General features: G+C 40.8%; 1 protein-coding gene across 1 annotated transcript in view; it reads left to right on the forward strand.

Annotated features, from left to right (window-relative positions):
* Nucleotides 1–19,403, forward strand: part of LOC139366354 (teneurin-3) — a 147,973-nt gene that overhangs the window by 42,116 nt on the left and 86,454 nt on the right. Inside the window, exon 3 of the mRNA XM_071103736.1 lies at nucleotides 12,229–12,457. Within this exon, the coding sequence (XP_070959837.1) occupies nucleotides 12,229–12,457 (229 nt within the window). The remainder of the gene's footprint in view (nucleotides 1–12,228; nucleotides 12,458–19,403) is intronic.

The raw sequence follows: 19,403 nt of genomic DNA on the forward strand, positions 1-19,403 counted from the left end.
ATTATTCATAGCTAATGGCTGCCGGTGTGATTCATAACTAATGGCTGCTGGTATGATTCATAGCTAATAGTTGCCGGTATGATTCATAGCTAATTGTTGCCTGTATGATTCATAGCTAATGTCTGTTGAAATTATTCATAGCTAATGGCTGTCGGTATGATTCATAGCTAATAGTTGCCTGTATGATTCATAGATAATGACTGCCGGTATGATTTATAGCTAATAGTTGCCGGTATGATTCATATCTAATGGCTGCCGGTATGATTCATAGCTAATGGCTGTCGGTATGATTCATAGCTAATAGTTGCCGGTATGATTCATAGCTAATAGTTGCCTGTATGATACATAGCTAATGGCTGCCTGTATGATTTATAGCTAATGACTGCCGGTATGATACATAGCTAATGGTTACCGGTATGATTCCTAACTAATGGCTGTCATTATCATTCATGTCATTGTGGACCCAAAAGTTTTTTCTGCATATTAGCACTGTAAGTGTATGGAAGCCATGGACATGTAATGCAGTGTTTTCAGCCCACTTGCTTGTCTGTTGTATCATTCTCGCTATCCCTATTCTGTTAGCACTCTCCTAGCATCCACACATGTGCTTTACTGCACCAGCAGGTAAACTGGCCATACCACCGAGAGTCACTTCTGGCTATAATTCATAGAAAAGCTGTTTAAAGGAACAATATGTAATTTCCACAGCCTAACCCTGACGACTTTGTGGTGCATGCAAGACCATCCATGCAATACTTGAAGCTCATGGTTGGAAGATTGTCCAAATCCTGTAGAACAGTTTTGAACTACTGCTCCTCTAGTGGTACAGTATCATGAGGTGTTCATTGAAAATATCTGCAGTATAATGTTTTTATTTAGTTCATATATTAGTCCATATTCTCAACTGATACATCAATTAGTCATTTTGTATTTAGTCCTTACATTCAAGTGATGAGCACAGATTTAAAATTACCTAGACTCCACCAAAACTAACATGAGGAAAAACATGTATCTACAACCTATGCTGTATCCACAATTCTCTGGAATCTAGTGGAGGGTTTACATGTAAGAGTGGGATGCCTCTTGGAGACAGCATTAAGGTGAAAAATCAATAGCTGCCAAACAAAGTGAAATGTTAGGTTTAGTCTGATACATGACAGATACCGCCTAGGCTGATTTGTCTTCAGTGAATCAAGGCTGGAACAGTTGATGCCTGTCTGCTGTTGTCAGTTACCACTGCATTAGACACGTTTGGAGGACAGTAAGTCTGGCTGGTCCTGCTATTGAGTTACCATAATAGCCAATGAAAAGAAAGGCATCTTCAGAATCAAGGCCTGTTGCACAGCAGCTTAACTTACCAGCCAATTTCACTAATGAATTTGGTAGTAACGACTACTGCCACAGAAGGGATTCATGGTGGATGGTGGTTTCAATAATTGTGTAGTGTGCGGGATTAATCTCAAAGACAAAATCTCAAATACAAATAAAGTTTAGATACATGCACTTATCTGACGTTGATGCATAAACCATGCATTGATAACAATTAGGGCTGTGAATTGCCAGGAGAAATGTGATTTATCAACATACACCAATACGATATGTATTGCGATTTATCAACATACACCATGATTCTATATATTGCGATTGAATACTGTCATTTTACCGCAATTTTATGTTCCAAACATATTGCTCACTATATGTCTGCAGCAGAGAGACAAGAGAGAGCATTAGAAAACCAGTTCGATCAGTCAAGGAAATAAAAGTGCTGTAAACATGTTGGCTCATTATTTAAGAAGTAAAAAGAAGATAGAGTCATTTTCATCCTATAGATTGTTCTCCATCAATTTTTTTTCTCCCCATCACTTAAAAAATTAAAATTAAAATGTTTTCAGTTATGTGCCCTGGTTTCAAAATAGAATTTGTATGTAAGTGGCTAGGCCCGCTTAATGATGCAGTCAGCTAAGTCTTCCTGTACTCTGAAGCAAACAAACAAGCAATTTCTATATTTTTTTACTGATCGATAGAATCCCCAAACAATGAATAGCTTTGATCATAGGTTTCAACCGGGAAGGTTCTATTCATCATGTTGTGCACTTGGAGTTGGCTTAGTTGCCTCAGCAAATCAAGACTGCATATTTTACTTTCTAGCCCTGAGCATATGCAATGTTCAAGACTCTGCCAGTGTCCTCTGCATGGAGCCTGGGGCCATATCATAGTGCTGATTGTGCAGGCTGGATCATTAGAGGGTACACTGGTTGCTGTACATGGGATGCTGAGAGGGGGATAGGGAGAGAGGGATAGGGATAGAGGGATAGGGAGAGAGGGATAGGGAGAGAGGGATAGGGATAGAGGGATAGGGAGAGAGGGTTAGGGAGAGGGGGATAGGGATATAGGGATAGAGGGATAGGGATAGAGGGATAGGGATAGAGGGATAGGGAGAGAGGGATAGGGATAGAGGGATAGGGAGAGGGGGATAGGGAGAGGGGGATAGGGAGAGAGGGATAGGGATAGAGGGATAGGGATAGAGGGATAGGGAGAGAGGGATAGGGAGAGGGGGATAGGGAGAGAGGGATAGGGAGAGGGGGATGGGGAGAGGGGGATAGGGAGAGAGGGATAGGGAGAGGGGGATAGGGATAGAGGGATAGTGGGATAGGGAGAGAGGGATAGTGAGAGAGGGATAGGGAGAGGGGGATAGGGAGAGAGGGATAGGGATAGAGGGATAGGGAGAGAGGGATAGGGAGAGAGGGATAGGGAGAGGGGGATAGGGAGAGAGGGATAGGGATAGAGGGATAGGGAGAGAGGGATAGGGATAGAGGGATAGGGAGAGAGGGATAGGGATAGAGGGATAGGGAGAGAGGGATAGGGAGAGAGGGATAGGGATAGGGATAGAGGGATAGGGATAGAGGGATAGGGAGAGAGGGATAGGGATAGAGGGATAGGGAGAGCGGGATAGGGAGAGAAGGATAGGGAGAGAGGGATAGGGATAGAGGGATAGGGAGAGCGGGATAGGGAGAGAGGGATAGGGAGAGAGGGATAGGGAGAGGGGGATAGGGATAGAGGGATAGGGAGAGAGGGATAGGGAGAGAGGGATAGGGAGAGAGGGATAGGGATAGAGATGGTATGAAGAAAGATTGGAAAACATCAGGAAGTCCAAACTGGTTGGTTGGTGGGTTCTTGTGGTGTGTGTGTTCATGGTGCTTAGATGTGTGCATTCATGTGCATTTGTGTATGAATGTGGGGGAGAGGATCAATGTTGTGGAAAATAACTACCTCCCCTGGAAGAGCCATATCCTTGGCTTTGAATTATTCTAGAATGCCCTGGTCTGTGTCAAACAGCACTGTAACGGTAGGATATCAATTTATAGCCTTGGCCTTATAAACCTTCCCTTAGAAAGCAGGATGTCAGCCACTACAATGTCACAATACAACTGGGGATAATACTGGACAGTGGGGTATCATATTTTTTTGGAAGCACTGGTGTCAGATTATGTCTCGACCTCCGAGCCATCGTTTATCTCTAAAGCAGAGAGTAACGCTGGTCTCAGGATTTGCAGTGAAGCATTGTCTGTAGATAGCGATTGCAGCTATGCCATTGTTAGTCAATTTGTTGGGTTCTTTTGAGGAAGTACAGGGCCAATAGAAAGTCTACGTTCCCTTGAACTTTTTTTTTTGTTGCGTTACAAAGTGGGATTGAAATAGATTTCAGTAATTAATCTACACAAAATACTCCATGATGTCAAAGTGAAAAGAAAGTTGTTTATTTTTTATAACTAAAATATAGTCGTTGCATAAGTATTCCCTCCTTTGTTTAGGCAAGCCTAAATTTGTTCAGAAGTCAAATTTGGCTTAACAAATCACATAATAAGTTATATGGACTCACTCTGTGTGAAATAAAATGGGTTGACATTATTTTAAACCCCTACCCCTTCCTCTGTCCCCCATAGGTACACCATATTTAAGGTCCCTCAGTCAAGTACTGAATTTCAAGCACAGCTTCAAATATCAGGGAGCTTTTCCGAAAGCCTCTTATAGAAGGGCAGTGATTGGTAGATGTGTAGAAATAGCAAATCAGACATTGAATATCTCTTTAAGCATGGTCAAGTTTATAATTATGCTGTGGATTATTTATTAAACCACTCAGAAACATCAAAGATACAGTCGTCCTTCTGAACTGTAATACTGCAAAAAATGTACAAATGAAGAAACTTTTTGGCCTAAATGCAAAGCCCTGTTTGGGGCAAATGCAAGACAACACATCACTGAGTAACTGCGTCCTTATTTTCAAGCATGGTGGTGGCTGCATCATGGTATACGTATACTTGACATCAGCAAAGGCTGGGGAGTTTTTCAGAATAAAAAGAAACGGCAAACTCCTAGAGAAAAACCTGCTTCAGTCTGCTTTCCCCCAGACACTGGGAGAGGAATTCACCTTTCAGTTGGACAATAACCTACAACACAAGGCCAAATCTACAGTGGATATGCTTACCAAGAAAACAGTGAATGTTCCTGAGTGGCAAAGTTACAGTTTTGACATGAATCTGCTCGAAAATGTATTCCAATACTTAACAATTGCTGTCTAGTCATAATCCCCACAGAGCTTGAAGAATTTTGAAAGCAATAGTGGGCAAACATTGGACAATACAGGTGTGTGAAGACTTACCCAAGAAGACACACAGCTGTAATCACTGCCAAAGGTGTTTCTAACATGTGTTGACTCAGGGGAATGAATGCTTGCACTATCTAATCAAGGCCCTATAGCTGTATTTCAGTCCACATATTGCTCATTTAAAGAGTGCCTTTGTTACGTAGTCCATTAGAAAAATGAATAAGCTGAAAGTGGAAACGTGTCAAGTTTTAAACAAAATACTTGCCATTATTTGTGAAGGGAATGCTTTCCCCTTTTTAACTGTTGACAGGTCTCTTCTCTATCCCTTTGAACAGTGTTTTGCTGGGGAAATGCAATTATAGCAACCATTGTGACAGCTATTAGAACCCCAAATGGCCTGTTTTTCCTGGTTCCATTTGCTCAAGTGATTTGGAAGGTGTGGCCTAAGTGAACAAGAGGCATATCAATAGTCCACCTGACAGGATTGAATTGCTGCACTAAAGACACTGGAGAACGCCATTAGAGCCTAAAACATTTTTTTTTTAAAGAGAAATGACTGATTGTTTTGAAGGTGTTTACAGTTGAAGTATCTTCACCTATTCCAGGCAGGCAGCCTACATACCTTTTTGAATGGGTAATTTTGAAGCGACCAGAAAATAATGTTTGACCAATGAGCCTTACAAACCGACAGTATATATATAATATGTTCAATAGGGGCAATGCTACAATCAATATCATTTCTGGAGCCACTCCTTTGCCAGCCTCCACTAGGCCCCAACACTCAACCAGGATTCATTTCCTGCTGCCGTCTGTCCATCGCCATGACAACACAAGGCAGTCATACTGACTAATGGCACTACCTATCCAGGTCACGACAGTCTTTTTGATGAAGAAAAAGTCTTGGCACCTGGTTGAACCCGTAATGCTGGCAGGACAAATTGGCTGTCTAATGTTTGGGTAATGACACCTAGAGCTGTTTTTCATCTCCTGTCTATCTCCTGTCCATCACCTATCCATCATGTGTCACATCACATGTTATGCTTCTTCTCTGTTGAATGGCAGGGTTATTAGGATCATCTGAATCTAAGATGAAAAACATTGTTATTTATTTCTCCTTTAAAATAATCTTAAACATTTTTTGACACTAGCTATCTTTTCATCAAATTGGCGACAGATTTTCAAGCAAATATTCTAAAATCCGCATAAAGACAATATGCACATTTTCCCACCAGTGGTGTGTTTCCACCGAACGGACTTGTTGCAGATAAAAATCTGTGCATAATGACTCTTGTCTTGGGACCTGCGCTCTAGCCAACATTTTGCAGATACAGTGCGGGTAGGCTGTGCAGGTAGTAGGCTAGTGTACAATTATGAGATTATTATTTGTCAAATGGCAGTCAAGCATCGATCAGAATAAGAAGGAGCATCAAGATCACTGTGCACTTTCACCACCCTCTGTTATTTAGTCTGTAGCCCAATAAACTGCTGTCACGCCCTGACCTTAAAGAGCCTTTTTATTACTCTATTTGGTTAGGTCAGGGTGTGATTTGGGTGGGCATTCTAGTTTTTCTATTTCTTTGTTGGCCGGGTATGGTTCCCAATCAGAGGCAGCTTGTCACGCCCTGACCTTAGTATTCTTTGTTTTCAATATTATTTTGGTTAGGTCAGGGTGTGACATGGGTGATATGTGTGTTTTTGTCTCTTTCTAGGGTGTTTGTACTGTCTCTGGGTTTTGTAGATTTATGGGATTGTTTTCATCTAGGTATTTATTGTTGTCTCTGATTGGGAACCATATTTAGGCAGCCATCTTCTTTGGGTATTTTGTGGGTTATTGTCTAGCCCAGTGCAGGCTATTCCACCTCACCGCACTGGCCTGGCTACGGGGAGCATTCAACCAGGTAAGGTTGGGCAGGCTCGGTGCTCCAGATCTCCAGTGCGCCTTCTTGGTCCGGTCTATCCGGTGCCATCTCCATGCACCAGCCCTCCGGTGGCAGCTCCCCGCACCAGGCTTCCTGTGCGTCGCCAGAGCTCAGTTCTCCCTGTTCCTCCTCCCCGCACTCGCACTGAGGTGCGTGTCCTCGGCCCAGTACCACCAGTGCCGGCACCACGCACCAGGCCTACAGTGCGCCTCGTCTGTCCTGAGCTGCTAGAGTCTCCTGTCTGTCCTGAGCCGCCAGACTCTCCCGTCTGTCCTGAGCTGCTAGAGTCTCCCGTCTGTCCTGAGCTGCTAGAGTCTCCCGTCTGTCCTGAGCTGCTAGAGTCTCCCGTCTGTCCTGAGCTGCTAGAGTTTCCTGTCTGTCCTGAGCTGCTAGAGCCGCCAGTCTGTCCTGAGCCGTCAGAGCCGCCAGTCTGTCCTGAGCCGTTAGCCAGCCAGGTGCTGCCAGAGCCATCAGCCAGCCAGGAGCTGCCAGAGCCGTCAGCCAGCCAGGAGCTGCCAGAGCAGTGAGCCAGCCAAGAGCTGCCAGAGCCGTCAGTCAGTCCGGAGCTGGGTTATAGTCTATGTGTAGTTGCCTGTGTCAGCACTCGTTATCATAGTGTCACGTTCGCTTTGTTGTTTTTGTTTAAAGTGTTCTTTGTGTTTTTCGTCATTCAATAAAATAATGGATTCACACCACGCTGCGCTTTGGTCCACTCCATACGACGATCGTGACACAGCTGTCTATCGCTGTCTCTGATTGGGGATCATACTTAGGCAGTCTTTTTCCACCTTAGGGTTGTGGGATCTTGTTTGTGTGTAGTTGCGTTCTCTACTGCATATAGCGTCACGTTCGGTTGTAGGTTGTTATTTTTCTTTCTTGTTCATCTAATAAAATGATGTACGCTTACCACGCTGCACCTTGGTCCAATCCATCTCTAAACGATCGTAACAACTGCATGCTTTCCTGAGTTGCAGTGGAAAGACCTTACACCATATTGTCGCGTGACTCCAAGTTTACTTCAATATGATGGTTTTTATATCAATATTTGCGCATTAAGGTGTTTCCACTGCCATTTCTCACATAATTCATTGTTCCAAAACGTCCGGTTTCCATCACAGCTGTCATGATTTTTTGTTATTCGGTATGACTTTACTCGCATAAAAACTGTGGATGGAAACATGGTTACTGAGATAATAGCTGTCAACATGAGACTAACAGCTTGCTAGTTGGCTTATCCCAGCTACTTATGAATAACTACAACTTGTAATTGCAATACATGTCTGTAGCAACAGCTAGTAGTGATGATTGTTTTGGTGATCTGTAAGTTGACAGGGAGACCTACTGAAGTATGTTTTTGAATGTTCAACATTTCATCATGATGACCATGTTTATAATAATCATAGTATCTTTCTTTACACCCTCATACTAATAATTATGTCATATTGAAATGTTACCCTGGCTTTCTGTGGTGAGATGAATTGGGGGGGAATGTAAGAGTCCTTTGATGTGATGAGAAGCTGGGTAAGGAGAGGGCTGGTGTGTTTGACAGGGTAAGGTAGCAGGAAGTTTGAGGGAATTCAAAAGGAGCTCTCCTGAACCTCAGGCCCTTATAGTTCAAAGCTACAACCCTTCTCTTTGCTGAAGAATTTCCTAAAAGTCACCAGGAAGGTGGTTCTAATGGTTCTGGATCCCAGCAGGGTTGACTGCACTCCCCTAGGCCATCCAATATGAGTCTGAGCTGCCGCCTCCACTACAGAACTCTGCTAAAGCTAACCGATCGTCCAACCAGAGACAGGATAGTAATACATGCAGCCTGATCACACACTTAAAAGTGATAATTGACACAATAGTTCCTATAGTGACTAAAACAGAAGACTCTGTAAATAGATTATTCTAGGCTGGGGATGTTCATAATTATTCACTAGCTATGAAATGGTAGATCAAGATCCCTGAACTGACACAATGGAACTTCCTGCTCTTATTTTTTTCAATGGAATGGTGATGATATCCTACAATTTTCATAATGGTGAAGGACTAAATAGTCACTTAATAGACACTTAAGTGTCTGAAGACCTTTGCAGTTTTTGCACATTTTTAAAAGCCTTTTACCATTCTGTCCAAGCTTATAGTCCTCAGATTGTTGTTGTTCTGCAAAACAGCTTTTAATTGTCGCCTGGTGCCGTGTCAAATATTGTACTCTGTATTCAGAACCAATGGACTAATCATGAGGAGATATTTCAGAAGAGGGAATACCTGAGAAAGCCATTGAAGCAGACTTTCCAGGGATTGCAAGATAGAGAAAGATCAAGACAAATCCAGCTAACAGCCAAGGGACTCTTAGCCGTTGAGAATGGATCAGACATCGAACAGCAGCTGTACTGATGGATTTTGTAGAGGTTAATGGTAATCGTCTTTAAGAATGTAATGTTCTTAACGAAACCTTAAAAGCGCTTGATTTTTTCACTGACTGATTGTAATCCTAAATTGTGCAACGTGACGATGGGAGTCGAAAGGAAAGTAAAACACATAGACACAAAGAGATGCAAAAACCTGTCGGTCCAATTCCCAAAAGGGTTCCTGATGAATAAGCACAAACACATTCTTCTAAAAACCAAGAATTAAAAACGCACCAAAGGGAATTCCGCTTCGAGAGACATTATTGTGAAAGCATAGACGCTTCATAAACCCGGCGTTTGATAGATATCGCAGGCGCCATTAAGATCTGAATGAGGTTGTCGTTTCAGCAGCCAGCATGCAGTATGAATCAAAAAGGGCCTTTAATTAAAGCATCTCGTCTGACGGAGACAATGACACGATGACATTGAGGAGTTATGGAAGGGAGGCATCTGTCTTGATCTGATTTCAAATCATAGCCCCAGAAAACACACAGCTGTTTCATCCCAGGGCTCTTCGCTCTTAAAATATCAGGTTAATTGCCTGTGTTTTGGTGTAAGAGAATGGCAAGCTGTCTCAGAGAATCATTGTTTCACACACTTGAACACATGCATTCGTGTGCATATCCTCTCACATGCATATGCGAGAACATTTGCAAGGCGCTCTCTCTCCCATCACACTCACTGGCGCATGGGTGGCAATTAATGATGAAGCACACCGGTGCCAATTGGTTTGATTGCTTACCAGCATCACGGTGCAGTTGACATTGGACTTGATGAGGTGTGGAGATCACATGAGATGTGCAATTACTATCTATTAAATGAATGTAAAGATGTTGACCTTTGTCTCAGCACCAAATACATTTATAAAAAGTGAATGTTTAGAAAGTGCAGAAATTCCCACTTCATATATGTCTGGCCACCCAATACATTAAATATCTATTACCAAAGCAAGATAAATAGTGAAAAAACATGGCATCTCAAATGCTTAGATATTTAGATTTAGATATATTTAGATATGCAGATGAACTCTACCAAGTCGAAGTGTTCTAATTTGTATGTAAAGGGTTATCTTATGTATCAAGTATTCTAATAACCAAGTACAAGAAGATGATTTCATTATGTAATGTAATCATGTTCCCACGTAGTCATCCTGTGCGTAACTTGACGGGATAACAACCACTGTAACCAATTGTATGTCTTCATTAAACCTTGAGGCAGTACAATGAGCCAGTCAATATCTTTGCTAATCTACATTTGACCCCACAAGGTGAACTCATGAAGATAGAGGCATTTCCATAGTTTCAAGATTTTATTGAGCTCAAATGAGATGTTTTGATCATTTACATTAACATACAATTTGGTTGAAAGGTCTGCTACAGTATGATACATACAATATTGTAATAACAATGGATTTTTGTAAAGCTTATCTCAAACTAACTCAAAAGTCCAATAAACATTAACTAGTAGAAATACATAAAACCTTTCTTAACTATAAACCATTGAAAGTGTAGTGTTGTTCCTAACATAGGATATTTCTATACAAAAGACAATAGACCATTACAGGGTCACCATAGCAGATCAATGTTTCAGACATTTCACCAACAGCTCACACTTTGTTTCTATACAATAGACAATAGACCATTACAGGGTCACCATAGCAGATCAATGTTTCAGACATTTCACCCACAGCTCACACTATGCAATATTCATACAAGCTTATTAAATTATTATTTCAGTGTCTGAAAAGTAACTTTGAATGGTTTTGGATTTTACGTTTTAAGATGGTTAAATGGTTGTCACTTCACGTGCTGCTTCTGTTGTGTTTGATGTTAGAACATGTGTTTGATGCCATTCATTGGGTGAGTTTTGAGGAATTTGAAACTGAACAAAAGTGTCTGTGCCCTATTAAAACATGTCGGTAACGTATTACACCCTGCCTTGGATGTTCCCTCCTGGAACTTCTAACATTGTAGGCCATCATTGTAAATAATAATTTGTTCTTAACTGACTTGCCTAGTTAAATAAAGGTTAAATATTTTTTTTATAAATAATGTATTACTTTTACATGAAAAGTTTGACTATGTTGATTTAACTCATAATGTGTCTCAGTACACACAGTATTATAACAATATCTACATAGGTTATAACCCTGAAATAGGACACTGTCATGTCAACTGTTGCCTGCCCTTCCCATAGGCCCCGAGTCCGTAATGAATTATACAGCTGAGAAATAATTCCTGTAGAAAATTATTTCTGAATGACACGCATACATTTCCTCAGCCTTGCGGAAGCGACGTAGGGGTTGTTTGTCAGCTGCTGGAGGTTTGCTTCGTGTTGACAGGTGTGCAGCGAGAGGCAAAGGCACACTGACAGGGACAATTTGCATAGCCACTAAAGAGGCAGCCTCACTGAAACAATGCATGATGTCCTTCAAACAAAGTTGTTATTTTTGGCCTTCACTCTTGTCATATTATTTTAGCACAGTCCATGTTACTGGCCTTAACTTGTCATATTGTTTCTGGGTCTTTCTCTAGGGCTGCCATCAGCGAAATGACAAGTAGAAACATCAGCATACCATTAGGTGACCATTAGGACATCCAGCATGTAACAAGGATTGTGCCAAAATCCAAATTCATATCCAGCTGTTTACCCTATCAAAGCATGCTGTTAATGCAGATGACATAGTTCAAGAAAAGTCCTGACTTTTTCAATTATCTCAAAGATTGCCCTAACCCTTAAAAAACCCACCTCCATTTGGAATTTACAGGAGCAAATCAGAAATGTCAGCATTGTAGGTTTACCTCTTAGCGTTGAAGATGGATAGATAATCACGACGTGTCATTCCGGGGGCCAATTACACAGCTTTGTGTGAAATTGGAAAACCTGTTCTCTGAGCGCTCTAATGGATGTTCTGGTCATTAGTTATTTGAGAGTCTTTTCGGGCTGTAATCAAACGTGAAACATCCTGTTAAGCTCCCATAAAGAAACAGCTGTCTCTATAAATGACCTTCTGGGTTAAAGAACCCAACATTCAGCCAGTTGGTGTTTGCCATAATTATCAATATTTTTTTGTGACTATAGCATCTCATGCATTTGAAGAGCAATTTTAGGTTGCATTTACTTTTCTTGGTTTGTCAGATAACCACAGCTTTATACAGAACACAATCACCAGTTTATTGCAAGCAGCTCCCCCACAAGATAGTAGCAATCCAATGCAATGCCAAGCAGGTGTACTATACTTTTTTTGTTTTTACATTCAAGTGTTCTCATATGTGCTTACAGTCTCTTTCTGTTTCCTTTTGAACAGGAGCCCAACTGTCGAGTCAACAAGGCCCGCCTCCTCTACCACCAGCCCCTCCCCCTCACCACAAACACCACCCGTCCATTACTTCGTTGAGCCGCGGCTCGCTGGCCAATCAGAGGAGCCCAAGCCCTCCCCCCTCGGCTGGCCTGGTGGCCGAGTTACAGAGCGCAGCAGAATGTGTCCAGCTGCAGGACAGCTGGGTCCTGGGCAGCAATGTGGCCCTGGAGAGCAGGTGAGTGACCCACAATGCACCTGGAGGGTTTGTGACAGTTTTTAACATCCAATACACCTGGGGATATGATGACCAATCGCACCTTTAGGGAATGACTCATCTGCAAGATCAGTATTCCCGATGAAAGCGTCATATCTACATGTACATTAAAGGGAAATGTAAAAAAAAATATTCGACATCATATTCCTCTCATCTCCAGCACATATGTGAGAAAGACACATTTCTGGGTTTTGTAGTAAAAAAATAGGAAGATAAGGGTTTCCAATGACATCATCAACCAATTAGTAAACAATTAGTAGGCAATGCTTCCTCGCAATTGGTCAAAATCACATGATGCACACCGATGAAACACTTATCTTCCTTTTACTACAAAACATAGAAATTCACTAAATTGTACATATGTTGATGAATATGAAGTTGAAAAATGGTGACGTTTCCCTTTAACTTAAGAGAAGAAAGAGGTTGGTTTGTTATAATCTGAATGTACATTTCTCTATGTGTCTTCTGGTGCATCTCAGTGGAACTGTTGGTCTCCTTGTCATGGGTAGCCCTTTCCTACAGTAAAATGACTAGTGGCCTCATGGGTGGAATTGTATTCATATTTTTTTTCATAATTAAAAAACCGGTGTTTCTATGTCAAATGGTTTTGTTATTTTTTCAGTCTTCTGTGATGTATATAAAGTGTAATATTGGAATGCAAACAAAAAATGGAACACATTTAAACTCTATATCTGACATGGTACAGGTGTCTTGTTTTTTTTATAGCCCATAACCATGTGTGTGAGGTGTATACTATGGTTTCAAAGTAGATTTGTTAAAAACTACCAGGAAGCACTCTAGCTGTGTTCGAATACTCATACTAACCGCACTAACCATACTATTTGTGACATAAATTGAGTATATGGTATGTTTATTGGTCATAGTATGGATAAAGTTAGTTTGCCAAAAGTTCCCGGATGTCATACATTCGACAAAATACGAAGTTTACAAGCAGTGGACAATAGTTCCGTCCTTTTAAAGGCCCATGGTGAAATTCTTCAGAAAATGCTTATGGCTTCATATTGTTTTCAGATTTGAAGAAAATGGCAGAAAATAGAAAAGTCCAACGGGAGCGGATACAAATTCATAGCTTTAACTAATTATGACCAATGTAATGAAGTAATGACTTTTCAAATAAGTTAACTTTCACGTTATGTTGACTGACAATTTGCTAGCTACCCTATCCTTACGAACCACATAGCATATCATTACAGCAGTATGTTAGCTAGCTACCTAACATTAGTTGGCTACTAATACATCAAACTTGCCAGTATATTAACTATAAGCTATCTAACTAACTATCCAGTGTTCATTGACTTGATTATTCCCTTCATTCATAGTTTAGCTAAGTGGTATAGTCGTTTTGCGTTTCTCAATGGACATTCGGGTGCTTTCGTAAATTTGCTCTGGCTACTTACTCCAATTTTAGAGCACCTTCCTTTGAGTGTACGAGAGTGCAGAATAACTTCCCAGCAGCACAGTTACAGTCACAAACACTCTGGATGACATAAAAACAGCATAACCAGCTCTGCTAGGGCGAGTAAAATGGTTAGAATGATGTGTTCTCTCATTTTTGTGTCTGAAAGTAGCTAGCAAGCTAGCCAACGTTAGCCAGTTAGCTTGGGTGCTTGACTGCCATTGTAAGGTCAGAACGCTCGAATCAATCCTACTCACCGGCCAGAGCGTACATTGTACACTGAACGATCGGAGAGCAAAACGCTCTGAGTTTACAAATGGACAATCTGACAACGCTCTGAATTTATGAATGCCCAGAGCACATTCTGAGCGCACTCTGGCACTCCAGATTGAATTTAAGAACACACCCAAAGTCATAAAATGTCTAGCTAGTCATTTCTTATGCTAACAAGCTAGCAAGAGGTTACATAGCAACAGCATCAACTTCCGGTAGACAGGCACAGCGCTAGTACGCTCAACTGAAAGGATACCATTCGTTTAGGGTATAACGTCAACTCACTCACTTTTGTACATTGCCTTGGTCCGTACAATTGACCTTATTTTAGCGCTCAAAAAACGTTATACTTCCAGATCAACTGGAATGTCAATACCATTGTAAAGCACAATTTCTCCCCTTTCCAACTAAATTCATGCAGAGACCAACCACGCTGCCCGTTTCTGCATGATTCAAGCAGGCAATGAGCCCCGTCGGGTCTTTTTAAAAATGGCAGGTGGGGAAGCTAAACTAATGTGTGATAGTGAGAAGGAGAGATGATGTGGGAAAACTGCTTTTTTTAACTCGATCTGTCCAACTTATCACCTTATTGCCTCTAAAATGTAAATTAAACACTATAAAGAGTTTATATAATGTGTCATTACATACCTATTTGAAGGTTTGTGTCGAATTTGAATCGGTGCTAAAGCTAATCTTCAGAAGTAAACAGCGGCTTTGAGAGTCATGATTGCTTGCAGTGTTGACTTAAAAAATGACTAGGTATCCCCCCTTACCCCCGTCACTGTCCATTTCTTGTTTTTAAACGATGACAGAAGTGCTACACCTGGTGGAGAGAGATTATAAGACAGAAATAGTTGCTTTACGTTACGACATGACACGTCACAATGTAACGGAGGGTCCGTTTTTTCAACTTTTCTCCAATACTATAGAGCCATTACCATGTCGATCAACGCTTGAATAGAAGCGTAGTTCACACCCCAGATTTTGAAGTCAACACAGTCACTATAGTCCCATTGGTTTTCTTTGCAGCCTCATTTGAATGTCGCGGTTGCGCACATTTGTACGGAATGGGGTGAGTTTACGTTACTAAAATTAACGAATAGTATATAGTATGTATTGTATACTCATTAGGTATGTAGTATACAGTATGTTAATATGGAAATTCAAACACAGCTTCAGAGTGACCCTGATTTAGCCCACTGCATTAAAAGTATGTCAACTAGGTGAGTCTGTTCTATTTCTCAAAGAAACCAAATGGACAATCTACATTGCATGAAGAAATCATTTTATATCTCTCACAAACACAATCTTACCTCTGGACATAATCCCAACTAATGCACTATCACTAATTACTAATCATTCATAGTTCATCAACAATAAGAGATGGTTAGAGGGCCTCTGCTAGGACTTTGCCTCATCAGTTCAGTTAATCAGTTTAGAGCACCAGCAAACGTTTGAGGTGAAAGGAAATATGACCTGGAGATGGATCATTCGCAACATTTGATACGATCCAAAGCGGTTTGGCATAATGGTAATGGAATAGCACAGGTTTCCAGAGGCTTGCCAGCCTGAAATCAGATTGTTGTAACTTACAAGAAGGCACTTCGGTCTAAATAGATTATTTTTTTTCAGTTGAAGATGCCCTGCACAGGAAGCTACTTTGTCATAAGAGTCTTTGTCTAGCATTTCCCCCGTGAGAAAAAACATCAGTGTTATTTATTTCCAAACCATAAAGGGGTTTCAAAATGTCCATACCATTCCAGGAAAGTATATTACGTTCTACTTCAAATTGACACAGGTGGATGAATCCATTCCAGCCGGATGGTTCCTGGGCTCAGAGTACTCTTACACATCCTAGATAAATTTGGGCCTTGACGTTTTTCTTTAGCAGCATGCAGTAAGACGCTATCATGATAGGACCAAATCAATTGGGTTATGCAGCATTTGTTCATCCAAGCTGAGGAAGACACGACAATTGAATACTAACATCACTGTAACCTTGACTGCCTTGCTGGTATTGACAAAACAATATGTACACACCTATCATCACCCAGGTATAGAAATTACTATCTGCAGCACACTGTGCTCTAAAGCAAGTTCCTCGCTGTGAGAAGGAACCAGGCGTCATGGTAACCTCAGGGGGCAGATGGGACGGCCTTAGCTACGCATATAACTATGCTTGTCCAGTAAACTACTAAGTTGTTCAATGCAAACAAGGGCACCAGATAACATATATTAGGCATTCAGCATGCTGGTTTTGGTTCTGTTAACTGGCAAAGAGATGCCTACAGAAATCATATCACGTATTTTCTCTGTTCAACTCATGGTGATAACTAATGCAATGGGACAAACAAGGGTCAGGGGTTTTATAATTTGCATGGTTTTAGAACCTGCCTCCTTCTACCCATTGTACTATAACTTTAGTATGGCTTAAAGTATAGAACAACCACAATGACTGACCACACTAGCTAATGTTATGATTCATTAGAATGAATTAATCATACTACAGCCCTCATTAAAGCGGCAATCAGTGGTTGAAACAATAACTAAGTGTTTCCCTGCCCCGTTTCGATAAAAAGCTGAGGGATGGTGCTGGAGAAATGTAACCGCTCTCAAATTCATAGACAGAGCTGTGGATGCAAGGACTGACCATCATTATATCACAATTATAGTTTTTAACCATGTTTTGAGGCTTTACAGTGTTAGCGTACATTTACTTTGTTTACAAACATTGGCGTAAACAAGCTAATATTTGGGGTTCGGATGGCGTACGACAGTTGAACTAAGCTCATGAGGCATTTAATGGGTACATATCAATAATTTACACAGTAATAGTGAAAAGTCATTCCAGGGTTTTTCTTTATTCTTACTATTTTCTACATTCTAGAAAAAAGTGAAGACATTAAAACTATGAAATAACACATATGGAATCATGTAGTAACCAAAAGAGTGTTAAACAAATCAAAATAAATGTAATATTCTTTAAAGTAAACCCTTTGCCTTGATGACAGCTTTGCACAGATTTGGCATTCTCTCAACCAGCTTCACCTGGAATGCTTTTCCAACAGTCTTGAAGGGGTTCCCACATATGCTGAGCACTTGTTGGTTTCTTTTCCTTCACTCTGCAGTCCAACTCATCCCAAACCATCTCAATTGGGTTGAGGGCGGGTGATTGTGGAGGCCAGTTTATCTGATGCAGCACTCCATCACTCTCCTTCTTGGTCAAATAGCCCTTACACATCCTGAAGATGTGTTGGGTCATTGTCCTGTTGAAAAACACAATGATATTCCCAATAAGCGCAAACCAGATGGGATGGTGTATACTGTGGAAGCCATGCTGGTTAAGTGTACCTTGAATTCTAAATAAATCACCAACAGTGTCACCAGCAAAGCACCCCCACACCGTCACACCTCTTCCTACACGCTTCATGGTGGGAACCACACATTAGGTGATCATCTGTTCACCTACTGTGCGTCTCACGAAGACACTGTGGTTGGAACCAAAAATCTCAAATTCTGACTAATCAAACCAAAGGACAGATTTCCACCGGTCTAATGTCCATTGCTGATGTTGCTCATGGCCCAAGCAATTCTCTTCTTATTGGTGTCCTTTTGTAGTGGTTTATTTGCAGAAATTTGATGATAATAAAATTCAATGAAGTCCTGATTCACGCAGTCTCCTCTGAACAGTTGATGTTGAGATGTGTCTGTTACTTGAACTCTGTGAAGCATTTATTTGGGCTGTAATCTGAGGTGCAGTTAACTCTAATGAACTTATCCTCTGCAGCAGAGGTAACTCTGTGTGTTCCTTTCCTGTGGTGGTCCTCATGAGAGCCAGTTTCCCATAGCCCTTGATGGTTTTTGCGACTGCACTTGAAGATACTTTCAAAGTTTCATCCTTTCAATGTTCCGCATTGACTGACCTTCATGTCTCAAAGTAATGATGGACTGTCATTTCTCTTTATTTGAGCTGTTCTTGCCATAATATGGACTTGGTCTTTTACCAAATAGGGCTCTCTTGTCTATACCACCCTTGCCTTGTCACAACACAACTGATTGTCCGAAACGCATTAAGAGGGAATACAATTACACAAATTAACTTTGAACAAGGCACACCTGTTCATTGAAATGCATTCCAGTTGACTACCTCATGAAGCTGGTTGAGAGAATGCCAAATCTGTGCAAAGATGTCATCAAGGCAAAGGGTGGCTACTTTGAAAAATCTCTAATATATTTGTATTTATTTATTTACACAGTGTTTTGGTTACTACATGATTCCATGTGTGTTATTTCATAGTTTGATGTCTTCACTATTATTCTACAATGTAGAAAATAGTTTTAAAAAATAAAGAAAAACCCTGGAATGAGTAGATGTTTCCAAACTTTTGACTGGTACTGTAAGTCCAAGAATGGATGTAGCAACTGAAGATTGATCGTTTACAAATGTGGTCTTCAAAGCATTTGCATTCTAATTTGGCCCCGTTCCTTCTTACATTCATAACGAACAGTTCTGTTAACTTATTGAAAAGCTGCATCCAATTACTAATGTGTTTATCCAAGAGGAAATGTATGGGCCCCATTATGTATTTTTATTAGACTCCCATTTCACAAGTCTCTCTCTATATAGATATTCTCAATGCAGTGTACAATGGAGTGTACAGTCATTAGTGTTCAGTTAGAGCTGTTTGTCTGTGTTGTCAAAAGGTAATAGACTGACTATCATTTCCTGAAATGCCTAATGTACTGGTCACTTCTGTGCATTTATTTTTGTCATGTTCCAATATTGAGTGCGCAAAGCAGACATGCATAACTATTCAAAACAGCTGATGTTATATGATATCAGCTGTCACCTGCTTCCTTATTTTTTACACCTCCATGTTATATTTCAGCATCCCTGCTTTGTATTCAATTTGTTGATCTTTTAAGGGATTCAACAACCTCAGTCCATAACAGGGAGTGAAATATTCTGACTCTCAAGCAAAAATACCCAACTTAAAAGAATTTCCAAATGAATTGACTTGACATAAAACTAGCAAAATCTGGAAGAGTTTTAGGCTTTTAGCCGCCCTTTGAATTAAATCTAATTACTACTTTCAAAGTGAGAAATGAAGGTTTCCTAACCGAATAGATATTCTTCAGAAATTATTACACTCAAGCTTTTGTTCCAATCCATGCTGAGAACACTCCAGCTCTTCGATATAAAGTGCTCAATTAGTT

This window comes from Oncorhynchus clarkii, chromosome 14, assembly GCF_045791955.1.
Source record: "Oncorhynchus clarkii lewisi isolate Uvic-CL-2024 chromosome 14, UVic_Ocla_1.0, whole genome shotgun sequence".
Lineage (NCBI taxonomy): Eukaryota > Metazoa > Chordata > Actinopteri > Salmoniformes > Salmonidae > Oncorhynchus > Oncorhynchus clarkii.